Source organism: Urocampus carinirostris, chromosome 3 (assembly GCF_059441175.1).
Source record: "Urocampus carinirostris isolate Australia breed hairy pipefish chromosome 3, RoL_Ucar_1.0, whole genome shotgun sequence".
In the NCBI taxonomy this organism is placed as follows: Eukaryota; Metazoa; Chordata; class Actinopteri; order Syngnathiformes; family Syngnathidae; genus Urocampus; species Urocampus carinirostris.
The window spans coordinates 61,242,590-61,269,424 of record NC_142351.1 but is presented as its reverse complement, the minus strand read 5'-3'; the positions used below and the strand labels follow the sequence as shown (position 1 = coordinate 61,269,424).

The 26,835-nt window shown below is 41.8% G+C and overlaps 1 protein-coding gene across 2 annotated transcripts; it reads right to left on the bottom strand.

The window, feature by feature from the left end:
- Positions 1-531: 531 nt before the first annotated feature.
- On the bottom strand, positions 532-16,092 carry rpgrb (retinitis pigmentosa GTPase regulator b). 2 transcript variants are annotated; one of them, XM_088332831.1, is made up of 14 exons: positions 15,996-16,092; positions 15,630-15,755; positions 13,844-13,936; positions 13,685-13,747; positions 13,464-13,622; positions 12,486-12,635; positions 10,093-10,251; positions 9,873-10,028; positions 8,815-8,939; positions 8,581-8,748; positions 8,354-8,510; positions 5,234-5,328; positions 5,079-5,138; positions 532-2,470 (listed from the first exon to the last, which is right to left on the bottom strand). In XM_088332831.1, the coding sequence occupies exons 1-14, from the start codon at positions 16,024-16,026 to the stop codon at positions 740-742; spliced, it is 3,273 nt and encodes a 1,090-aa protein (XP_088188957.1). In that variant the 5' UTR covers positions 16,027-16,092; the 3' UTR covers positions 532-739. The 2 variants fall into 2 exon arrangements, with proteins under 2 accessions (XP_088188957.1, XP_088188958.1); XM_088332832.1 differs by having other exon boundaries at positions 9,873-10,001.
- Positions 16,093-26,835: the final 10,743 nt, after the last annotated feature.

Below are 26,835 nucleotides of genomic sequence, written 5' to 3'. Positions count from 1 at the left end.
ATACCTTGACCAGCTGCAGCCGCCTTCAGTCAAGGCTACTGCAGACAAGCAACCAGGGCCGGAAGGTTCCCTCCATGTCAAAAAAACGGTCTCCAGCCTGATGTTCGCCCCATCACCGCCACCCACGTTCTTCAGATTCAGAAAACTCCCTGCGGACTCGTCTCCCCCACCTACATGTTCCCTTAATGTAATTAATTTAATAAATCCTGCCCTGTGACCCTGGTGTGCCTGGCACATTTGGCTACTTGTACCAGTCAGGCCTAAGACCTTCTTCAAGTAGAGTCCAAACGCCATCCCACCAAAAAGGATTAAAAAAGAAGAGTTCATTCGAACACGTTTTCACTTCCACGGGCATCATCAATGAGCTGGCAGAGACCCCAATGATGACACAGGCCACGTGGTGTTGGATGCGAGTAAATAAGTCCCAAATTCTGTACAGTTCCTTAAATTTAAATTATCTCTGAACTCTTTTTGTCCTGTCTTGCAACTTTTCATGTTTTTAGAGAAGTATTGTGAGGCACTTATCAATGCTTGGGTTTTCCTCACACAGTAGGCTTTTTATTTTATCATGTGGTGGTGGTTTTGATAAGGTCAGAAGATTTGGAATTGCACGGTCAGCCACGGTATTTTGCAGTAAGAGATGGTTTAATACAAAATGAAGGGCAACATGCAAAATACAAAATAACGATTCAATTTGTTTTGGTGTGGAGATTCGTCTCTAATTCTAAAAAAGCTTTGGCTATTTCAGGTTGAGGTACTGAGGTAGGACATCATCCCAGAACTCTCCTGATTCGCTAGCTGCTTGACCTTTGACTCTGGACCTCGGTTTTCTTTGACTTTTAACACTTTTCTTTTTTATCTCTTCTTCTTGCTTTTCTTCTTCCTCATCATCCTCTTCTTCTTCATCATCCTCTTCTTCTTCATCCTTGTCTTCTTCATCTTCGTCCTCCTCTTCGTCCTCCTCTTCGTCCTCCTCTTCGTCCTCTTCGTCCTCCTCTTCGTCCTCTTCGTCCTCCTCTTCGTCCTCCTCTTCTTCCTCATCCTCCTCTTCTTCCTCTTCATCGTCCTCTTCTTCCTCTTCATCGTCCTCTTCTTCATCATCTTCCTCCTCACTTTCTTCCTTCTCGTCACTCTCTTCCTCCTCTTCCTCCTCAGTCTCTTCCCCCTCCTCACTCTGTTCTTCCTCTTGCTCATTCTCCTCCTCCTCCTCCTCGGATTCTCCTCCTTCATTTTCACTTTGTGCTTCTTCAATATTTTTCCTCTCTTCTTCCGCTTCTTCTTCTTCGTTGTCATTATCACTTTTCTTTAAAGATGAACTCTCTTCCTTCACATCCTCCTCTTCTTCCTGACTTTCATCTTCCTCTTTTTCTTCTCCGCCTTCTGATTCACCGCTTGATTCTTCCTCCATGTCTTCTGTCTCGTCTTCTTCATCCTTGTTTTTGCTCACTGTATCTTCCTCCTCTGATATTTTTTCCTTCTCTTTGCTGACTGTATCTTCATCTTCGGTTTCTTTCTCAGTGGTCTGAGTTTTATCCTCTCCTGCTTTGTTATCTTCCTCTTCCTCCTCCTCTTCTTCATCCTCGTCAGATTCGGACTCATCTTCTGGCTTGAGAGTGTCACTGCAGTCTTCTTCTGTAACTTCCTCTGAGGTCTGACTTGCTTCTTCCTCTTTCTCACTTGCACTTGTTACCTTTCTGACCTGTTCTTCCCCTTCCTCCTCTGTGTCTGCACTCAATTGCGCATCCTCCTTGTCTTGTTTGTCCGAGTCGTTAATTTGTGGTCTTTTTACGTTTTTGGTTAAAGGACTGCTGCTGTTGCTTAAAACCGACCGATTGCTGTCAGATAGCGCGGCTGTGTCGGCAGTCACCTGATGACTGTTCTCAGAAAGCAAATGGAAGGCGGCCGCCCCTGTTAGCAATGAAGCAGTTCCAGCGAGAAGGCGTACAGAGGAGTCTTCGTCAGAATTTTTGGACTCAGCCTCTTGTTTGTTTCTTTCATTCTTTGTTGCTTTTAGATTTTTGGAGCAGAATTTCTTGGATTTTGCGATGCCCTGTGAATGCCTTCGTGGGCCAACATCACATGCATCACTTAAGCTCATGTCCGAAAATTGCCCTGTGACTCGGCTTGACTTTTGTTTGGATTGTTTTAAGACAGTTTTATGTTCCAGTTCAGGTTTCTTGCCAGGTTCAGTTTTCTGGCTTTGGGAAGCTGTTGCTTTCTTGGAGTATTCTGAACCCTCCCGGGGCTTCGCTGAAGCAGTTATACAGTTTTCTTTGTCCTTTTTGGTCAACTTTCGAGAGCTAGCAATAGAGCTCCTCTTGAGCTTGGTGAAAGTCTCTTTGTGAGTTGCCGCAGCCTTACTATTAAGGGATGGCGAAGTTGAAGAGAAACCCGGCCGCTCTGAAAGCTTTTTTTCTTTTAATGGTTTCTCTTTGTGACTTGTTAAGGTCTTACCATGTTTAACCCTCTTCTATTCCAGGAACCAGCGAGAAAGAGGATAGAAAAGAGGCATGCATTAGTGAATGAAGAAAGCAAATCAAAGAATCACGTAGTTGTAAAAAGATATATTTCTTTGAAGTGAAGGAAGATTCAGGTTTTCTCTTGGAGCTAACACTTGTTAGGACTATTTAGAAAACCCTACAGGGACACTAAGTAATATCTGAAAACTAGATGTACCTTATTTTGTAGAGTAACCCGAAATGAGTGCTATGAACCATTAGGATGAAGACAAACTACAAAGTGACCAAACCGCACCCTTTTTCTTATAATTTTCTGCCCAACCTTTTACAGGGTTTTTGTTTTTTGGGTGGTACTCTTAGCAGCAAGATGGCTAACAATCATGTCAGCTTCCTCTAGGTGAGCCTCATGTTATGTAGAATAAATACACATTTCTCAACCTACGAGTGTTTAAAATAAAGCTCTTTTTGATTTTTGCATGTGCTTATTATTTAGATCAATTTTGTTTGTGTCTTTGACAAATTAAGTTTTTTTACCAGTAAGAGTAGCGAAATGATAAAATGTCCCTTTAAAATATGGACAATGTAAGAATAATCGGACAAAAACAAAAGAATACATGGTTATAAAAAATGTATACAATAGTTAATAAATAGACCAAAAAAATTAGAAGGTGGTCCTAACTTAATTGGGTCTAACTAATAAACTTTTGTGAATTTTCCTGCAGGGATGAATAAAGTATCTATCTATCTATCTATCTCTATATAATTGCCAATTGGTAAGTAGGCACGACTAACTTTGGACAAGAAATCGAGTTTGATGTTCACAAAATCTTGAGTGAAAAGGGTTTTTGGAAATAAGTAAGTCATCCATTGCTAGAGTTATCTCGGAAAGCTGTTGGGACTTCTTTGTTCACCGATATGCTTGGTGTTTAAGAGAACTTATTGTCGAATGGCAGTTTTATGTAGTCTATAATAAAACAATCTTAGGACCACCCACTAATCCAAATAACAAAACTATGATATATAAGGTGTAGAGTAAAGGCTCTTGCTACTTGGATGCATGTGCAATCTGAGGTAAATTAGATCTTGGCCCCTGCAGATACACTACTTGTTTGTAACAAAATAAATTCGCTACAAAGGTAACATCCGAATTACAACATACTCGTCTTTCATCCATCTGGCCTTACAACCACAGCCAGCAGATGCTCATTTGTTGTAGTGGATGCTCTTTGTATCCAGCAGATGGTCATTTTTTCTAACGGATGCTCATTTTTTTGATACAATGTCTGGCACCGCAGCACCTTGCAGCTCGGAAACTCTTGAGACATTTTGGCAACCAGTCGGCACAGCAGTCTACTTCAACACTCAGTATCTAGATAAATGTTTTTCAAACCCTCATGATCAGAGGCACATTGTTTTCATTGAAAGAAATCCAGCGGAACACCATCAGCTGAAAACGTGAAAAAAAGCATACCATAATAAACAATTTAAGCTATTTTTTAACATTAAAGACATTTAACATTAAAGAACAATGTTACATCAAAACAAAATCAAATAAAGAATAAGGTATTTTATCATCCTTCATATTTGTACTGACTCATTGTGAAACCTGGGCCTGTTTGGATGAAAACAGAGCTGATATCTTGGAAGAATCGATGAATGACACACAGCTCTTCCTCCACAGCTCCCAGTCTTTCTCTGTTTTTAGTTTTTATAGCAGTCAAGATTGACAAGTTCCCCTCACACAGGTATAATAAGGAAATGTGACCAATCTTAAAATAACTTTTCACCACATATCAAGCATCTTTGTTAAAAGCAAATCCAAATTAAAGATAGCTTTCGTTGTATTGCCTCGCGCCAGAAACTTTGCCAGACGTCTTTGCTTTCTTTTGACTTCTACTCATACTTCATTTAGGTCCGGATTTTGTCGGGGGTCCAATTCAAAATCAGCATTATTCTTTTTCAAAAATGTATCCATCACTTTCAACACATCCTGCTATCCACCTGTCGCAAAATCCATCCGTCACAAATTCGCTTCTCTCCAGGCACAAGGCTACCTGCTGATGCTTTTGCCACTCATAGTATGGAAGAGTACTACATGACTACTCTGCCAGGCGCTAGACCGCATAGATATAAACATTGTATAATTTCCCACATTACATCTGACAATATCACCGGTGTGCCGTGGCAGTGGTTGAAAAACAATGACCTAGATATCATCTCTGCAGCAAATGGCACCATTGTTATGAGTCTAGTATCGGTCGGTTGGAATCGATCTCAGTTGAAAGTCGGACGTTACCTGTAATGTTGACAGTGTCTGCTGTAGTCAAATAAGTAAATGTGAGTTTTCGAGCATTTTTCTTAGGTATTGAGTTTAAATTAGACTGATTTTTGTATTCATTTAAATATTTGTAGATCAAGTTTTATGTTTTTAAACATACTTTGGATGATTGAGGTTTTTAGTTTCACATAGGTTGTTTTTGTATTTCAAATTGTGTTAGCATTGAAAAAATGTCTTTATTTCATTAAATTTATGAGTAAATTATTTGTGATTATCTTCTTTTTTGCATTTTCAATCTGGTGATTTTTTTTCACCCCCATAATCAAGACAAGATGGGTTACCTTGTGAAGTGGAGAAAGCGTAAGTGTTTTATCACCAGGATCCATCTTCATCACGTGTGTCTGTTTGCCAGAAACGCAAGATGAGCCGTGAGCACAAACATTACAGTCGTCCGCTTGGACGCGTGACTTGTCGGTGGAAGCATCCGTTAACTCACCATGTTGAGGAAATCTGAGGTTTCTCCCAAACCTTTCACGCTCTCTGCGTCACTCATGCTCTCCACAACATCATCAGCCTGCCATTCAGACGGCTCTAATCATGTGTAACACAATGTAATGAGCATGCGTTAGTCGGTTAAATTAAATGCCAGTGATGCCAATAATAATGGCTATAGAGGTCTAAAATCCATTTTAACCCAAAAAAATAGCAGTCATGGTAAAAAGGAGCAGGACAGAGATAGATAATCAGGCGTGAAAATGGGTCAGGGATTGAAAAGGTGAGAAGGATGAGGAGAAAATGTGTTACGGTACACTGCACAACCCAACTTAATATTGAGGTCTTACGACCAACACTGTATTTCAGTAATCTGCAAGAAGCACCACCCACACATACATCTTGGGGAAACTGCACAAAAGCAAGATAAGGGATTACACCTGGATGTGTTTGTTATTTTGACTAAATTTAGCTTACATCAGTTGCATGAGAGCAGCTTAATTAATTTAGCCAAGTTACCACGGTGATATATTCTCTACATATTGTGGAAATTTGGAGGCCTGCCTCACTGAGATAAAAGAGTGGATGTCACTCAATTTCTTGCGTCTTAACTCTGAAAAGACCGAAATGTTAGTTATTGGTCCATCTAAATGCCGTGACTTATTCTAAAAAACTGCTGTGAACATTGACAAATGTCACATCACACAGAGTGACTCAGTTAAAAATGTAGGTCTCATATTTGACTCCGATCTGTCCTTTCAAACACACGTAAGGAAAATTGCTAGAACCGCTTTCTTCCATCTTCGCAACATTGCTAAAATTCGTCCTATACTGTCTTAGTCGGATGCGGAGATTATAATTCACGCGTTTGTTACCTCCCGTCTCGATTACTGTAATGCACTACTCTCCGGTCTCCCGAAGTCCGGAATCAAGAGTATTCAGCTGGTACAAAATGCTGCAGCGAGGTTTTTAACTAGGATAAAAATGTCTGATCACGTCAAGCCAATTTTGGCTAACCTGCATTGGCTCTCTGTAGGCCTAAGATGTGATTTCAAGGTTCTCTTAGTATTATACAAAATCATACATGGACTTGCTCCCTCATATCTCTCAGATCTTATTTCCCCCTATGTTCCGGTCCGAAGCCTTCGTTCTGAGAGCGCTGGTCTTCTGGTGATCCCAAGAGCCAAGAAGTGTTCCGCTGGTTTGAGAGCGTTCTCCATTCGGGCACCGGTGCTGTGGAATGCTCTTTCCCCTGAGATCTGATCTGCAACCTCAGTGGAACTGTTTAAATCTAAGCTTAAAACACACTTCTACTCTATAGCATATGAATAACCTATACACCTATACACATGTGTGGTCCCTTCTCAAGGTTTCTTCATTTTCCTCATGTTGAGGTTTTTGAGTTTTTCCTTGCCCTCATGTTGGTTCCAAATCAGGGGATGGTGTAATAATAGTCTGAAAAAATAGTCTGTGTAATAACCTGTGGAGCCCTTTGAGACTCTGTGATTAAAGATAAAAATGACTTGACTTGACTACAGCTAACCTGCTCCAGACCAACTTAACAACCAGGCTAAGATTATCCCTGGAAATACACCTGGCTCGTATAATGTAAGTTTAATGAGTAAATTAATGGGTTTTATAGCATATCTATGGACTTTCTTAATGTGTTGAGTTATTTTCATTATCCTGCATTTTACATATATGCTATCCTGTCATTTTATTTAACTCCCTTGACCGTATGATTGCAGCAGTCGTTTATAGTCATGTAGTAAATCTATTGTTTCAGGTCATGTGTTTTGTTGCTATGCCCATGCTTGTCTATTTTGTTAAATGTGTTTATCAATTCCGTTTCTGGGATTCTAAAAAGTGGCCAAATAATATGCAAAGATGCTATCAAAGAAATCTTCGACAAAGATGATATACTAGATATAGGTTTAACTTAAAGACTTAATTTGAGTCCAGACATGTGACCACCTGTAGCCTCTGCAATTGTGCTGTTTTATAATATTGTGCATTTTATGTATTTTTTCTGTAAAAGCCCTTCTAGGGACAGACATTGAAAATAACCTTTGCTAAAATGTTACAGTATGTGAAATGAGTTTACGGAGCATACTTGTCCCTTTTCAATTAAACGAAACTTAAACTCAGTCATCTGGTCCCTCGTCAGAGAGAAGTTTTTTCTTTACGAAAGATCAATTAAATAAGATTTTGAAAAAAAATCATTAAGTGATTAAGAATTAGAACTGTCCTTGTTGTCAGTGATAACAACGCAGCGAGCATCATTTAAAAAACTAGGTAAGACGTGGCACCCCAGAAGATAAAAGTGGTAAAAGCCTTAAAAGAGATACATACAATTGAAAACAAAACAATGTTTCGTTAAACAGGCAAATACTGGTCTTTGTTCCAATGGCCAGGGAAAACCCCCGGATAACCTGCATAACCAGCAAAAATACTACCACTGAACCACTGGAAGCAAATACAGATCAAACGTAGTATCATTGGGCACTTGTTCAGATAGGTTGATCAGTGGTAGCAAATACAGCTTTGGGAGTGACGCTTAGCTTCGGTAACATCCAGTGGAGATATTTGAAATTGCCGGTACTGTAATAGACGCTGCTCCAGCCCATTTTTTTTTTAATGGGGTGATCTAAATAATTGTTTTTTCCGCCGTTCCTGTTACTGGTGGTCAAAAGCAGTGCGTTACGTACGTTTTTTTTGTGTGTTTCTATGTACGTTTTTGAATGTATTTACGTACGTTTTATGAGTTTACGCAAGTTTTGTGTGTTTACCTACGTTATCGCACGCTTTCATGTACGTTTTTATGCGTGTTTCCGAATATTTTTGCGTGTGTTCGCTGCTCGGAAAATTTCTAATTCTTCGACACGCAACTACTTTTTCTAAAAGAAACAGAAATAGTTGCTTTCTATGTTATCTATTTACTTTTACTTTCGAGTAATTCAGTTACTAAGTGGATTACATTGGCATGGTTTTTTTGTCATCATTACTTACTACTCCTTGGAAGTAATAGTAACGAGAACTAATTATAATTATAGCCAATTCTAACTTTAATTATTTGGCTTATATCATTGGGAGTGAACTGAAAAAGATGAAGCGAAGTAGATACCCTTGGTGCCATGTCGATGAGCGCTATGGAGCACCTTTCTTTGGGCTAGTTCTGATGAAGGCAGGCTGAGCAGAGGGCTATGGCTTGAGGCAGGAGTTGGCGGCAGGTAGCCAGATAGCCCGATGGTTGAAGTTCCAAACTTTTCCGGTGACTGTTCCTTTGACGAGAAAGCATTTCTCTTTAACTATACTAAACAGAAAACATTTGTATGCATATGTCCAACTTACCCTCTCCCTTCGGCGAACACGAGCTGGGTTAGTGGTGTCACCCAAAAGCTCCACATACGGCCTCTCCAGATAATCTTCAGCGGCGTCATTGTCTTCGAGCAAAACAACGCCGCAGCTAGCGCCTCTGGGCCGCGCTAGCACGATCATGTGGCAACCGCCGCACACAACCTGTAAACGGTAACATTAGTAAAGAACTTCTGGAGTGACACCACAATTGTGAAGGACATTACATACTTTTTGGACCTGACACTTAATTAAGCGTGGACACAGAGTTGGCTTAAACTGGTTCGCAAAATTTTCTTCTCCAAGACCTAATTTTCCATGTCTGCCGTCACCAAAAGTATAAAGCAGACCACAATCTGAAAATAAACAAGCGGTAAATTCTTATTCATGTGGCAAAATGGTGGGAAGACTACGGCCTGCGGGTCTCAAGTGGCCCGTCAGGCATTGGAATCCAGGCCGCCCAAAAAGGTATTATGATAAAATGGTAAATGGTCTGCATTTATATAGCGCTTTTCAAGTCAATGAAGACCTCCCAAAGCGCTTTACAATGTGCTTCACACTTACCCATTCACACACACTTACACACCAAAACCGGCCATGCAGCCATGCAAGGCGCAGACCTGCTTATTGGGGGCATTATGGTTTCAGTGCCTTGCGATAATACATATAATGTATACGTGGGCATGTATGCAGATCATTAAGAGAAAAGTGTAGCGATCCCTTGAATTTCGCAGTTAATAGGGACCAGAACCAAGAGAGAAAAGGGAAAATCCTCGACGTTGTATCGCACCCTTTTTTTAATGGCGGCTTTCATTAGAGCGAACTTACTGACTTACCCACTAAGAAATACTAAGAGATAATAAGAGATAGATAGAGAGAGAGAGAAAGAGAAGGAGAGAGAGAGAAACATAAAAAAAAGTTTGATTTTAAATTACTCGATGTTTTTGGGGGGACGTGCCTTCATTACAGACATTACAGAAATGCATCGTTTAGGCAGCATGGCGAAAGGTAGGAGGACGGAAACTATTCTCAGCAAGATGCCTAATGAACGCAGGGCAGGTGTCTTGTCACAGTACAGTATGAAAGACACTATGATATACAGTAATAGGGCCAGTCGACATTGAAGATCTCAAATCAAGAGGCCCTCGGCCGATCGGTGGTGCAGGAAGTATTGGGTTTTGTAAATTGTTATTTTTTCCGCGATGGAGTGAAACTGCAATAACTGAAGCAAGGGTTCGCTATGTTTTTTTATGCACTACTGATGATATAGGTATTGGGCGGTGACAGACCTGTGATGACCGCTGAGTGGTTCTCGCCGCATGCCACCTGGCGCACTCGACCTTTCTTGAAGTGCTCAATCTGGCGTGGTAATCGCGATTCAAATATGAATGTTCCATGGCCCAACTGTCCAAACTGACCTAAGCCAAAAGCATACACGGCATTCTCTGAAGGATAAAGAGAAAAATGTTGGTGCCTACAAAAATTCAAAACCATTTATTTTTTTCTTACCTGTAATTGCCACAGTGTGTCCGCCACCACAAGCTACCTTAGTGACCGGATCACTCATACTCTTCACGATCTGAGGGACTCGATGGCGAGGCAATTGGTCTGTTCCCAGACCCAATTTCCCACTCTCACGTTCTCCGAATGTGTACAGAGCGCCATCCTCTAGTCATCACAAAAATACATTAGCAGTTAGCTAAAATGTCAAATAGTGTTTTTCAACCAGTGTTCCACAACATCTTGTCTAGTGTGCCGCGGGAGATTGCCCGTATTATATTTGCGAAAAAAGCCTGCCATAACTCAGTAACTTTGCTTTCTCCCACTAATTTTTTCTCTTTCCCAAAAAGGAGTGTGTAAAGAAAGGAGGCGATCAAACTCCTAATTAAGCACAGACTCAAAGATGCCTGTTACATCTCTGAAATATCAAACATTGTTCCTGTAGTTTCAAGTACTCACATTGGCACAATTCTTGTTTCTTGGTCAAGCTTTGTTACTCAAACTGAAAGTGCATCTCTAAAGAACTTAAACAAGGAACTAGCAGGTATTGCGGACACAGAATTGTCACCTACCAACTGGTTATTCATTTGACAAATAAGACGACTGGGAGGCCTGATGGACTGGCGGACCCTAAGACCATAACGGCTAGGTTGAGCACAAATAACCTGAGCTTGAGGGTCTGGGACAGTCAAGTCTAAACAGTCAGTATTAGGAGTGGCTGTCTCATACGCGTCAGTACCAGGGGAAACAATGTCCAGGGGGTCAGTTTTCAATGGGGTCTCGTCTGGGAGGACAGTATCTGGTGGGTCCATACCCAAAGGGATCATGTTTTCAGAGCACCGTGGTGGGCTTTCCGTATTGTCACTTGCAGTATGATCAACATCTTGTTCGGGGATGTGCTGACTTCCTTGACTGGATGTATCGACTGTGAGAGATTCAGACTGGGCATCAAATCTGCTGTCGAGTGAGTTATCCTTCACCTCTGAATGAATTATATCCAGACAGAAGAGCAGCTTCAGCGACAGACTTCTGTCACTGTCTTATACCACGGACAGACTGAAGAGATCTTTTCTTCCTCATGCCATGAGGCTCTTTAACTCCACCCGGCGGAGTAAAGGCCCACATTAAACCACACCCCCTACATTGCATATTACCGTACTTTTATTGCTGTGTGTATTTTATGTAACACTATTTAAATACTCTATACAACACGCTACAGTGGGTATTAGCACGTCACATTGGGTATTTGTATATTGTATTCCTTTTGCTTTATTATTGTATTGTTCTCAGCGAAGGGATGCTGCTGGAAATGTGAATTTCCCTGCGGGGATGAATAAAGTATCTATCTATCTATCTATCTAATTGGCTGAGTAAGTGTAACATTCATCCATTTCAGTAGGTGGCAGCAGATCACTATTATTTTACTGTTTATATACTAATGATCTGTCCATAAAGTAGTACGTGGAAATATATTAAATAAGTCACTTTGTTTAATTCAGCCGTTTTAGATTTCCCTAATCAAATCCAAATGCATTTGTGAAGCACTGTTCAGGCAAAGTATTGACAGTAAAAGTGCTTTAGAAAAACGTTTAGTGAATAAAGGAAAAAATCCCCTCCTACAGAAAAATAATAAAATCAATCAAATTAAAGAAAAATATTGCACCTAATTTTTCTGAATATATTTATTTTCTTATTTTATTTATAGAAAAAAAAAAGAAATTAGAACGGAGTAAAACTTAGTATCCTAGTAATAAGCAAGAGAATTGCATGCCTCGTTTAGCATCTACAATACGCTCAGAACAGTAATACATAATTATCTTTAATAATATTCATAATCCTTTCCATCCATTATCTGCACCGCATATCCTCAGTAGGGTCCTGGGGGGCTGGAGCCCAACCCAGCTATCCTCGCACAGTGGGCAGGAGACACACTGAACTAGTTGGCAGCCAATCGCAGGGCACACAGAGACAGACAACTCACTCACTCATTCACACCTAGGGACAATTAGAAACCGGCCAATTAACCTGACATGCATGTTTTTGGAATGTGGGAGGAAACTAGAGTCGCCAGAGAAAACCCACGCAAGCACGGGGAGAAGATGCATCTGCACAGGAAGGCTGGTAGCTGGATTTGAACCCATAACCCCAGAACTGTGCCGTGGGCACGCAAACCACTTAGCTGCTGTGCCGCCCTAGTATTCAGAAATTAATGTGAAAATTCTGCATTTTGAAAAATAAAATCCTCAAAATGTGGAGTTAAAAGGGAAAGAACTTTTACACTGAATTAATACAGTAAAACCATTATTTATATATTTTCAATAACAACGCATAAGGCACACCTTCACCTGCCTCCTGAATGCACGTCACCTAGGGGGGAAAATCTTCGTGTCATATTAGCTCACCTGTAACATAAGCAGAGTGGTAGTACCCACAGGACACCCACGCAATGGGTTGTCCAGCGCTGACCTCTTGTGGCAAGCATGTATGGCTCTCCTTTCCCAAGCCAACTTGACCCTCTGAGTTGTCCCCCCACATGAAAAGTCTGCCACTCTCTTGAAATGAGAAAATCAGGGAATAAACATGGCCGGTTATATTGTCAAGTACATTTACAGGTATAGCTCTTAACCACAGAAGAGTCTAAACTGTTCGCTGTGGCTGCCATCAACTGCCGACATGCCTGAGTTGAAGTGTCTCACCAGCGGCGTTGGGACTAACGCATTCCTGGAATGCAAGTACTTTTCTCCGTAACAAGTACTGTACAGTATATCATCTTTGATTTAGTATCTCTACTGTCGTTTATACATGTTGCTTTACTCCACCACCTATCAATTGCATTGCAAATGCATTACAATGTCCTCTAACTGCTGAACACTCCTCACTCACCCTCGATGTTTATATTTAGATTCAAAGTACAAATCAATACGGTTATAGTCTCAAGCTCAGAGAATGAGAACGGTAAATTCCTCCTCATGGAGATATTCTCCCTACACACATCCAAGTCGAATTTACATCTATAAAATAAAATTGACAAATCAGGGGTAGCAAATGGTAGGCAAAGTGTGGGGTTGGGGGCGAGGCTTATATAGGAACAAAAAAAAACTATCTAGAGTACCTAATAATAAAGTAAAAGTTCTAGGTAGTACCTAGAAATGGAAAGAGAGAGATCTTTTTTGCGCCCCAAACTCTCAAGGTTGCACAAAAAAAAAATATGAAGGCTTAATTGCTTTCACAGATTAGTGTACACAATTTCTTATATTGATTTTATTGTGTAGCCGTTTTAAAGCAGTTTGAGTGGGCTGCCTTCTATGTGAGTATATATGTTAATTTGTAACTACATAGTTACTCTTGGAGTAGCGCGCTACTATTTGAAAATTGCTTACCAGTGAGGGCAGCGGACGTGTTTGAACCCGCAGCAAGCATTTTGATTGACTCGCAGGTGTCAAAAAACTCTAGTCTCTGGAAGGACATCCGCTCGTTGCAATCGCCAAGGCCCAATTGGCCCTCACTGTTGCCGCCTGTGGCGTACATATGACCCTGAGCTAAAGAGCAAAAAAGACCTTAAAATAGGGGAAAAGAGTTCATATGAACATGTGATGCTGACCTGTGTAAATGAGCGTATGATTTCTTCCACAGGCGACAAGTTGTACACTCTCTGACTTTAAAGCTAAAGACCAACAAAAACCACAAGAACTAACAATGATAAGCAGAACATGTGAAGGTTTTATTTACAGAATATTCTGGGAACTGATGAGTACCAGACCTTTGACACAAGTGGGCTTGTTGACGGTTACTTTGGACCCCAGACCGAGCTGTCCCCAATTGTTGCTGCCAAACATGAAGATTTTACCATTTTCTGTGAAGACAAAACACAACAGCAGCTGTAATCTACATGAAAATATATTTGGAATAAGAGTTTTTATAAATTTTCCTTTTTTTCTTCCGCGTGTTTGGAGCAGCAAGGTAGGTTATGAAATAAAAGCTGGAGGGATGGGCAAATCCCCTCAAGGTTTTATTTACAGAATATTGTGGGCACTAATGAGTCACAGATGATGTTGCAGACGGCTCGCCAATATTAAAATGGCTTACTATCATCCATATACTAAAAGGGGTTCCAAACGCCGATTCTAAATCTATTGAGTCAGGGGGTGCAAACTTTTCAGAGAGGCAAGATTTGGTAAGCTGAAGATGTGTATTCATCCTGGCAGTCTTTAACAAATTCATCCTCCATTAAAAGTTTGCAGTGCTTGGTGATCAGCGTTGCGGACTCAGAGCTGGACTTTGGAGCATTTTGATTTGACTTGCAGGGTTCCGTGAAAAAGCGTAGCTGTGCCGTTAAAACAGCTTCCAGTTGCTTCAACTTTTCACAGCATCCGTTTCCAGTTAGCCTTGTGTCGTCAGCATGTTTTGTCTGGCAGTGTCTCTTGATAATATATTATTTGAAAACAGCCACAGCCTCTTGAAAAAATAGGTAGACGCAGTTGTTATAGATTTCAGTGAAAAAAATACTCCAATTTCCACTTGTCCTGGAAGCAGTGGCCCTCACAGTCAACTTTCATTTTTTTATTTACAGTTGCCATGTTGTAAACGAGGTGAGATAAACTTCTCAAAAAAAGCCCGGGGCAAGGTGACCAAAGTGGTACTGCCATCATCTGGTGAAATGGTAATTATTTTATTTATTTTTTTACAAATGTGTTTTTTACAGTGGTCAACATTACTGGCGGCTCATATATTATTGGTTTTCTGACACAGGCAACAGGCCAGTAAATATATGTATGATCATAGACTATAAGTGCAACCCGGATTTTGGAAATAACTGTATTAAGTTAATCACTAAACATTAACGGGATACGCCAGTTGAATAGAGCACTTCCCTACTGATGATGGCCTCGTCACTCTTGGGGGGAGTTTTGCTCAAGCCGCTCAATCTTTTCCTGACAGGATCTTGTTAAGAGTTTGCTTGATGTGATTTTCTACGCTTGCTTTGGTATTCAGGAATGTGCCTGTTTTAACAGTTTGCTGGTGACTGATCCCTTCACCACCTCTGTCATTGGGAACCACTTCATGTTGAGTGTCTTTTGCAAGTACAGTCTGGTGGCGCCTATCCCTCTTCAGGCCGTTTATTGGGGGTAGGGGTTGTTCTCCCCCACATAAAACAGAAAGTACTGGTTTCTATGTTTACCAGAGACCCCATTCCCGTAACTGTGTCTCATTTATTATTCAATAAACAAGAGGATGTGTTGAAACATTGCCCAAGTGAGATCCAGGTCTCGCCTTAAACTGAAATTAAGGTTTATAGTCTCTCATTGTGTATTCTATTCAGAGGAGTAAGGTGATAGATACACTTGAAGACGCTCATGGCCATTTCTTTCAAAAAAATCAAACGCAGCTGAAGTTACAACATAATTCGACTGAATACATGAAGATGTTATAAATGTAGAACGTATACAATCCTAACTACAGCAGTAACATATTCGAATATTAAAAAACGAACTAAACAAGAAATAGTCTTATGCAAACACAGTTACCATGCAAAACTGAGCGGGTACCTGTTATCAAAGCAGTATGTTCATCTCCACAAGCTATGTTTCGCGGTACATCATTTTTCAGCCAAAATTTGCTGGGAACGTTGTCTGCAAATTTACTTTTCCCAAATGTGAAAACTGCTCCCGATTCTGAAAGACAATAAGAGAGGAATATGATTTAGTTAGACAATCAAAAATGAAAACACATGTAAGTCCACTTTTTGTCGCGAAAGAGAATCTCGTGGGATGGCAATTTTTTTTTAACTATTGGAGGTGGTTTTCAAAGCTTTTTGTTTTGGCATAAAAGTTGCATCCTACTGCCTTATGTAACACTAATAGAATAAATCAAGTACGAAAAAAAATAAAAGGCACAATAAGTCTTTTATTTACCGGGTATTTCATCCAACTCCTCCCCTGTCATCTCTGCGGGACTTTAATCCGCTTTACTCCGCTTTCAGGGCGTGTTTGGGTCCCTCTTGTTTTGGAGCTGATAACCCGGAAGTAAACACAATATTGCCTTGGCTACAAACACGTGATCCTTAAAGGGACAGTACACGTTTGAACTGAATTGCCTATACAGGACAGCGCTGCAATAATTCGGGTGGAGTTTCGCTCATTTTAAAATGCAAAGAAACATCTGATATGGCAAAGAATTTTAGCTCAATTTTGAATATTTTTCTTATTCTCCAAATACAAGGTATTCTTTTCATTTTTAAAAAAGTCAATTATTTTTAAGTGCAAAAGTTATCATTTTATTATATCAGAATATGTCGGTCCTTTTAAAGGGACCGTGGGTATTCTTAACACACTCTTGCGTTTTAAAAAAAACATAATTCATAAAAATGTAAATAATAGTTTTTTATATTTGACATGACACGAGCCTAACTTAGAGTGAGCTGACATAATTGTCCGCCACCTTTCTGCTGGTACAAAAAAAAACCCAAATCCAAAACTCGCGAATAGAGTGCTTCGAGGTCCTAAGATTTACCCACAATGCATTGCTGGCGGCCGTTTTGGAAGTCCACAAAGCTTTTCACTTCATTGTTATTGTTCAGCGAACCAGTTAGATTCTACATTGTAATGCCGAATACGTGCGTTATTGTTGGCTGTTGTAGCCGAGGGGAAAAGGGTGGGAAGGGCTTCTTTAGACTTCCGAAGTGTGTTTACAATCAGGGGATTGAAGCTCAGGAGAAAAGTGAACGGCGAAGACGAATGTGGCTGGCAGCTATCAACCGGTCGAATTTGCCAAAGCTTGACTGTGTTCGTGTTTGTTCTGACCACTTTCTGACAGGTAAATTGAATTATTTATGATGTAGAAATAAATTTTAAAAAGGTTATGGGACATGTGTACTTCATGACAACAGCTTGACGACCCCAAACTACTTTTATAACATATATGTGAGGTATTTCGCCGAAAACGACATTTAAAAACTGAACAAAACTCCGTTTCTCATTCGTACACTATTTTGGTGGAGAAATTCAACGCGGTTTAAGGGAAAGGGTGTCTCCTTTCCTCAGTCAACTCGCGTCAATAGAGGATTTAAAGCCCCCGAAAGCTAAGCTAACTTAGCCACCGGTGCGCCTTTCGGAGAAGCTTTGCCTTTCCCGGGTTGTTCAACATAGAACAAAAGGGAAGCCACATGAGAACAAAAGGGAAGCCACATGAGAACAACATTCCCCTAAACCTGCAACACAGTTGCAATGGCACACAGAATCGATGATGACTTGTCAACAATGATCCATGGTTGTAAACTTGGCTGAGACAAACTCTGAGAATGTAGAACTTTCCCTTTCACAATCTTGTTTTCATCACCTTCGCTTGTGTGCACAGACACATCCCGAACCCAACCAGACACAAATCTGTCGTAGGCTTCCATACTTTTGTAATTTTGAAAATCCTTCAGTTCACAAAAGGGACTTGGGTGGAAAATAAGATAGTTAACAAGTTCGATGTAAGTCACACACGGCAACAAATCGGGATCAGACTTCCAGTCCTTGTTTTTAATTTTGTAGGGATCCAATTTTCCAATAAAATGCAACTTCGCAGCGTACCGCTCGCGTGCTTGCTTGTCTAAACTCTCCGCGTAGTTTTCCATAGTGTTGATGGACAAAATCCGTACACAAACGAAGCTAGTTGAGTAAATAAATAGACAAACTGAGTAAATATTTGCTCCTCTCGCTATCACCGCTTGTAATCGACAGACTTCCAAGATGGCGGCACGAAGCCGTGTTACTATTTCTAGCACAAAGCGCGGAGCCCTCTATAGTCGGGCAAAAATTTTGAAAAAAATGGTGCAATTTGGTGAGTCTCTGTAGTTTATACTCATCCTACTGTTTTCTTAGCACTTGTTTTCAGTTGCAGTACACAACATAGCGACATCTAGGTGTCAAAAAAGACACACCGTCACTTGAAATTAAGTTTGATCAGGATTCAAAAAAGGCATTTTTTTAGGTCTTAATGTTGAATCAGAAGGGTTTATTTCTGGGTTCTGACAGTTTAAAAAAACAAACAAAAAAAAACAGTTAACTTGAAATGTGATGATTCAGCCATTTATTATTTTTTTTTACTTCCAACCCCTCAAAATTTTCAGTGGCATCAGACCAAGCCATACACAAAGAGTTCTTAATTCATTTTTCCCTCCCCCCACCCCTTACGACATTACATATCAGAAATGTGACTATAATGATAACTACCTGAATTGTATATATGTAACGGGTGAGTTGTGTATGTAGTAGGGTTGTAGTAGAATCGTAGACAGGCACGGACGGTAAATTCATAGTGTTAACTTCACTTCTTCCTCGGTAGTTCTCAAGCACAAGTACAAGGCTGCACATTAGTATACAGCGACACCGCAGGAAGGGGAGTGTATTACACGACACCGCATATTCCTTTTTGTTAGAATAGGACACAAACAGTAGCATTAATCTGAAATACGCAATAACTCTTCGGTAAGTATGAGCTTATAGAAAACATACATTTCAATATTCATGACCAGATTAGAGATAAATATTTATCAAAGGTAAGCAATATTGTAAGGATATACTGTCAATATTAATAATAATAATTTCTTTTGTATTGTCATTCTTTGTAACAATGTACACAGAACGAAATGTCGATACACCTGACCCGTTGTAGCGAGCCGATGCAGCCGCAGCTATTGGTAAGCAAAAGTGTGTAAACCTTGTAAACGTAAGCAGACTGTATGAGGATCATATCATAAACAAACATGACCATTTTTTAAACAATGCATTCATCACATCTTTTTTTTGAACATCACCACATCTTTTCTGTATCTTTTTTTTTACGTCACGTAATCTTGAAGCCATGCAGGAGCATGTCGTATTCTCGGTACACTAGGAGAGGGATGTGGTGAGGGCACAGTTTCAGGTTCAGGTGGCTCAGCACCTTGGTTGCTTGGCAGGAGGCAAGCATCAGCATCAGCAGGCTGTGGCGCTGAAGCAGCAGCACAGGTGGAAGAATGGGCAAGGTGGAAAGCATTCCACACCTTTCCATCAGACAGCAGATAAGTGACTGGACCCTTTTGGGCTACCACTGTCAGTGGCTTGGTGAACTTTGAGTGTCCTTTGGCATTGATTCCAGGTTTGCGGATGCGGACCGCAGAGCCAATCTGGAAGCTGGATGATTTTGCACCGCGACGTTTGTCGGTGTATTGTTTTGACTTCCGTTGTTTGTTTTGTATGTTTTGTAGCATGTTGCCTTTGTCAGCAGTGGGACGCATGGAGTGAAGACCTGTGATGTGAAGCTTTGTATTCAGTGGTCTACCATGCAACAGTTCAGCGGGGGACACTGAAGTCACGGCATGTGGTGTGGCTCTGTAAGTGTGTAAAAACTCAGTGAAGAAGGCTTTCAGTGGTTTACCTTCGATGTTGGCTGTTTGTAGACAGTCCTTGAAGACTCTTTTGAAACGCTCAATTTCACCGTTGGCCTGTAGGTAGTACACAGAGCTGCGACGGTGTGTGATGTTCCTGTCACTAAGGAATTCTTCAAAGTCGGTCGACACGAACTGAGGGCCATTGTCAGTAACAATTTCCTGTGGATTACCTTCTCTGCTAAACCCAATGGAAAGAAAAGTCATAACAGAGGCAGAAGTAATATTTGAGCAAAAGGCAATCTCAGGCCACCGGCTGTAATAGTCAATGAGGGTGATGGCGATGCGGCAATCAGCAGGCGCAGAGTGAATAGGACCAACAATGACCACAGCAACCTTTTCCCAGGCAGCAGTTGGGGTAGGCACAGGCTGTAATGGAGCAGAACGTGTGGTTGCGGTTTTGTCATGCTGCAAGCAGGTGGTGCATGATTTGATGGCGAGCTCAACGTGAGAATCCATTCCAGGCCACCAGTACAAGTCTCTCAGTCTTTGTTTTGTGCGGACGATCCCTTGGTGTGTAGCATGAGCAAGTTGGATCATTTTTTCCTGTAGCTGTTGTGGTATCACAACACGATGAGTGCCACGCACAATGACACTGTTCTGCACGGCAAGCTCATTTTGCACACGGAAGTATGGCACGATGAGGGGGTCAAGGCCTTTTGCAGTACGGGGCCATCCCTTCTGCATGCAGTGTCGCACCTTCTGTAGCACCAGACATTCCTCACACTCACTGGAGAGCTCATCAGCAGTGACTGTAGCAAAATCAGGAGACACAGCAGCCACCATCTCCAACTCCATCTCGTGGTCGTCTGTGATGGGGAGAGGCAAACGTGACAAGCAATCTGCAGTAACATTCTCATGTCCCGGTTTTGTATTCGTTTCCAGTTTCGTCAGCTCCTCCGACACCTTGTCACACACGGCATATGGGAGTCTGCGTAGCTTTTGCTGGACTTGAGGGACGTCTGCACGCACTTTAACTTTGTGTATAAAACCTGTAGCAACGCCTAAAGCATTTGTAGTGTTGACAGTGTGACTCATCTCCGATGCAGCAAGTGTTGCAATCTGCCCATCTTGTATGTGAAGGCGAAGTGCAGTGAACAGGTCCATTCCCAGTAGTGGAGTACGGTCAGGAACTATGTAGAACTCAGTATGTGCACTCTGGTTGCAATATGTAGCAGTAAGTTGAAGACAGCCCAACACTGGAATTGGCTTCTTCATGTAGGTCACCAGACGTACAGTAGGCTTTGAGATAGGCACGTGCATGAATGAATGTCTGTAAATTCTCTCTGGAAGAATTGAGACTGCTGAACCAGTGTCCACAAGCAGGTCAGTAGTAATTGACTGTTCATCATTCGCATGGAGAGCAACTGTACACGTAAGGCGCTTTGGGACTGCAGCTGTAGGGGCTACATGACACACAGCAAGTTCTGGGACAGTAACTTCTCTCACTGATCGAGTAGGAATTTCGTTGCGGCACACTTTACTAAAATGTCCAATTTTTTCACATTGGTTGCATTTTGCATTTTTAGCAGGGCATTTGGGGTCATTTGCTAGATGAGAGTTGGAGCCACAACGATAGCAGGTTTTGTGTTGATTCCTTTTATCTCTCGAGCTGTGTATGCGTACTGCTCCGATTCTTTTTATCTCTTTGTTGCACGATCTTTACAGGGACATCGGGCACGTGCACAGGAGCAATAGCCTTAGTTTCTGTCATGGCGGATTCGATCTGTGCTGCAATAGTGATCGCTTTGTCAAGTTCTAAGTCCGTTTCCAAAAGCAAGCGTTCTCTGATCCTCGAAGAGGACATCTTCTCAATGAATTGATCCCTAATCATATCATCAGCAAACGTGTCAAAGTCACAGTTAGTAATTAATTCCCTCAATGCGGCAATGAACTGAGCAGTGGTCTCGCCCGATCTCTGAGCACGCCGACGGAACTTGCTACGCTCAGCCACGACATTCATCTTCGGTACAAAGAAAGTTTTTAGCATCACAGGCGGATTTGTGAGAAGTGCCAGTGTCGGGAAGGGAAAGGAAAATTCTTTGCCCTTCTGTGCCTAAACAGTGCAGCAGTACTGCGCGTTTTCGTTTGTCCAGCATGTCGTTTGCAGTCAATGCTAGCAGGTAATTTTCGAACATCTGAATCCACGTGGTGTACAACATCGTAGGCTCACCCGGGGTTTCAAGCAAAGCAGAGGGTTGTGAGATTCCAATACAAGTCATCCTCGTCGCCAATATGTTGTGTATGTAGTAGGGTTGTAGTAGGATCGTAGACAGGCACAGACGGTACATTCGTAGAGTGTTCACTTCACTTCTTCCTCGGTAGTTCTCAAGCACAAGTACAAGGCTGCACATTAGTATACAGCGACACCGCAGGAAGGGGAGTGTATTACACGACACCACAGGGTGTAGTAATACCTTTTATTTTATTGAAATTCCTGCTGAAATATGTGTATAGTTTTTTGTAAGTGTCCTGCAATGATGAGTCCAACAGTGCCACCTGCTGGTATGGGGTAGGGTTTGTTTTGGCTTTTGACATGTGACCGGAAGGCGTGGGTTTTGTTGTCAGTCTACAGAGCGAGCTGCCAACGGCAAGACACATCTTTTGGTGCTCCACAAAAAAGTTAATTTTAAACATTATAACCACAGCTGACAAATCTCTCAACATTCACAGTAATGTGATTGATGTTGTCAAGCTGTTTGGATTTATTTTTGTTTTGTTTCTGTTGTGTTCAAATGTTAATTCCCCTTGTAGAGATCAAAGAGATTAAAGCCAGCAGAGAAGCTAATCACGTGTTGTGACTCATTTCATTTTCAGGTAAATTTATAGATAGATAGATACTTTATTCATCCCCGAAGGGAAATTCACATTTCCAGCAGTATCCCTGAGCTGAGAAAAATACAATAATAAAGCAAAAAAGAATACAATATACAAATACCCAGTGTGACGTGCAAATGCCCACTGTAGCGTGTTATCTAGAATAACTAAATAGTGCTACACAGAATACATATTGCAATAAGATTCGGTAATATGCAATGTAGGTGGTGTGGTTTACTGTGGGCTTTTACTCTGCCGGGTAGAGTTAAAGAGCCTCATGGCATGAGGAAGAAAAGATCTCTTCAGTCTCTCCGTAGTACAAGACAGTGACAGCAGTCTGTCGCTGAAACTGCTCTTCTGTCTGGAGATAATGCTGTGTAGTGGATGCGATGGATTGTCCATGATTGACCGCAGCTTTTTCAGTGCCCGTCTCTCAGCTACTGTTGTTAGGCTGTCTAGCTCTTTGCCCACAACAGAGCTCGCTTTCCTAGCCAGTTTATTGAGACGAGAGGCATCCTTCTTCTTGACGCTGCCTCCCCAACACGCTGCCGCATAGAAGAGGGCGCTTGCCACTACTGTCTCATAGAATATTTTCAGGAGCTTTTTGCAGATTTTGAAGGAGGCCAGCCTTCTGAGGAAGTAAAGTCGGCTTTGCCCTTTCCTACATAGAGCTTCTGTGTTGGCAGTCCAGTCCAGTTTGTTGTCCAGCTGCACACCCAGGTATTTGTAGGTCTGGACAAATTCTACACATTCTCCTTTGATGGTTACAGGAACCGGGTGAGTTCTGGTTCTCCTGAAGTCCACCACCATCTCTCTGGTCTTGGTGGTGTTTAGGTGCAGGTGGTTTGCGTCGCTCCATCAGACAAAGTCCTGAATCAATTTCCTGTACTCCTCCTCCTGCCCATTTCTGATACATCCCACGATCGCAGTGTCGTCGGCAAACTTTTGCACATGGCAGGACTCAGAGTTGTACTTAAAGTCCGATGTATATAGAGTGAATAGAAACAGAGAGAGCACGGTCCCCTGCGGAGATCCTGTGCTGCTAACCACAGTGTCCGATGAACAGCCCCCCTGTTTCACATACTGGGGTCTGCCTGTCAGGTAGTCAGTAATCCATTCTACAAGGTGTGAGCTAACTCCCATCTCTGTCAGTTTCCTACTCAGTAGCAGAGGCTGGTATTGTATTGAATTGTACCCGTTTTATACTCATTATTGTTCTTATTTCTATTTTCTCATATATATAAAAAGGATGATGTTGGTTAAAATTCAGACTAAAGAAAATATGTTGAATTCATTTTAAACATTAAAGAACCACTATACGATCTCTTGTTAAAAGTATCTTGTTAAAATGGATGTAAAAATGTATTGTGATATCTAAAATGTATTTTATATAAATTGAAAAGAAAGCTCTTTGATATGCTTTGGGCAGTCTACAGAGCGAGCTGCCAACGAGATCAAAGAGATCAAAGCCAGCAGAGAAGCTAATCACGTGTTGTGACTCATTTTATTTGTAGAAACTGTAATAAAAACCTCATCATCCAGTCCAGCGTGAATGTGGATCTTTGGTGGGACAGGTACACCGCGGTTACATACATACATACATCGAGTATGTATGTATGTACGTAATTCATCCGTTACTGCACGGATGAAGTCACACTATATAAAAAAATCAAAAACTACCCAAATCAAAAACCCTGGATGTCCAGCGAGGTGCGCACCCTCCTCAAACACCGCAACACCGCCTTCAGGTCTGGAGACAAGGCTCTTTACGGGGTGGCCAGGGCTGACCTGAAGAGAGGCATCAAGGAAGCAAAAGCAGCCTACACAAGGAGGATCGAGCACCTCTTCGCTGGAAATGACCCGAGGAGGATGTGGCAGGGCCTCCAACACATCACCAACTTCAGAGGCCACAACCTGGCAACTGTTGAGGCTGAGGCTTCACTAGCTGAGGACCTTAATCAGTTCTTCTCTCACTTTGAAGCTGGTAGGCCACAAACAGCCACATCACACCCACCAACAACCAGCAGCAACTCCCTCACATTTCAGGAGCACGAAGTTAGGCGTGCGCTGAATACCATAAACCCCAGGAAGGCAACTGGCCCGGATGGAGTACCAGGGAGGGTACTCAGGGACTGTTCCAATCCGCTGGCTGGGGTCTTCACCAACATCTTCAACCGGTCCCTGTCACAGGCGACCGTCCCACCTTGCCTCAAAACCTCCACCATCATTCCCATCCCCCAAAAGTCAGCAGTGGAAAGCCTCAACGACTACAGGCCTGTAGCTCTTACGCCTGTGGTCATGAAGTGCTTCGAGAGGTTAGTGTCCCGGCACATCAAAAACTCCCTGCCACTCACACTGGACCCCCACCAGTTTGCCTACAGGGCAAACCGCTCCACTGACGACGCCATAAACACAGCACTTCACACCGTGCTGAAACACCTGGATCACCGGGGGAGCTACGTCAGAAGGCTCTTCCTGGACTTCAGCTCAGCCTTCAACACCATTATCCCGGAGATCCTGGTGGAGAAACTTGCACACCTAGGACTCTCTCCCTCCATCTGCCACTGGATAATGGACTTCCTCTCCAACCGCCCACAGTCGGTGAAACTCGGTACCCACGTCTCTCCCACCCTAACACTGAACACTGGCTCCCCCCAAGGTTGTGCACTGAGCCCCCTGCTTTTCACCCTCTACAGCTCCGACTGCTCACCGACCCACCCCACAAACACTATCATTAAGTTCGCTGACGATACCACCTTGATCGGCCTCATCTCTGAAGGGGACGAGGCGGCATACAGGGATGAGGTTGAGTCACTTTCAACGTGGTGTTCGGAAAACCACCTCATATTGAACACCACAAAAACAAAAGAACTGATTCTGGATTTCAGAAGGAATGGCAGGAATCCAGCACCACTCATCATAAAAGGAGACTGTGTAGAGAGAGTCCACTCGTTCAAATTCCTGGGCGTGCACATCTCCGACGACCAACACTACCTCATACGAATATAATGTTACTCATGTCTTGTTCTTGCACATGTCGACTGCACTACGTTTAATGCTCAAATTGCACAATGTCTGACCATTTCCTGTTTCATGCTGACTATTTTTGCACTATGATGACTTTGCACCAAATGCAATATTGCACAACCGTTTCGATACCAACGTTATCACGACAACCCTGTATGTAACATCCCACATGCCGACATTTCTTGTGTAAATACCATGTAAATTATAACTATAGCCTTATCCCCCTTGTCTTATAACATTATCTTCTCTGTTCCTTTATCTTCTTGCTCATACCTCACTATGAATGTGTAAAACTGGAGTGTCATGCCCAATTTCGTTGTCACAATATGTTAGCCCATTTGTAACAATGACAATAAAGGTATATTCTATTCTATTCTATTCTACATTTTCTAGGTGAATATTTCATATGGCCTAATTAGAGCTTCCTCAAAAAGTGGTGACATTTTTTTTCAATACATGCAATTTCTTTTTTTACAATAGCAGTTTCCCCAAAAACCTCGCACACGAATATTTTTGACTTCAAACCACTCAAAACTCTCAGTGGCCTTAGACCTTTCTATACATATATAGATTTGATGTTTTTTATTTTCCCCCTAAACTCGAAGACGGACATCGTTGCTGCGAACATTGGACGACCCGTTCCTTGTCCCACAGTTTCTTTGCAGACTCGTCTTTTGACTTGAACACTCCAGCTAAAATGAGAAGCCACAAGTATGCACGCAGTTGCTGTGGGGTGATCGTGGTCCAGCGCATTATTTATTGTTCTCTCCCCTTGTAAGTTAGTCATCGTGACTATGTGGTCAATAATTTCCTCTGTGAAAAAAAAAATGAATACAGTGACAGGCGTACTGATGCGAGGAATGGAATACAAAGTTGGCAAAGGGTCCGGGAGTGTCCGAGGCCCAAAGTGTCCAGCCATTTCGTGTGATCTAGACCACATGATTCTTTTCATTTTTGGATTGCCAAATGTTTTGTCCACATCATCATGTCTTCTTCCACATAATCTTGCACATTCTCGTCAGTATAAGTATTTAGTATTTATATGCTTCTGCTTGGTGATATTATCCGCAAGTAGAATACTAGTTTCCGTTGCTATGCAGATGACACTCAACTGTATCTGCCACTGACCGATGTTTTGTGTAGGGCAGCTAAAAATTATTGCTAAAAACCACAAGAAGAAAAACAAACTATGGAGACACAAGTGACAAAAGTTTTGAAATTTTGTCTGCAAGGTGTTTAGTTTGCAGGTAACCGTAGCTGCAGGACGTCTGACAAAATTCTCCACACTCGAGTAATTGAAAAGTTTTTATGATAGTACATGTATTTTTGCCTGTTATTTAAATCAATACTCTTTTCGTTTAATGAATGAAAGTTTTTTTGCACTACGTAACACACACTGTCCCTTTAAAATAAGGAATTGCGTTGTGATTACTTGTGTTTTGTGTTGGTTATGATATTTGACAACTTGACAAAATACACACGTGTAGTTTAAGAGG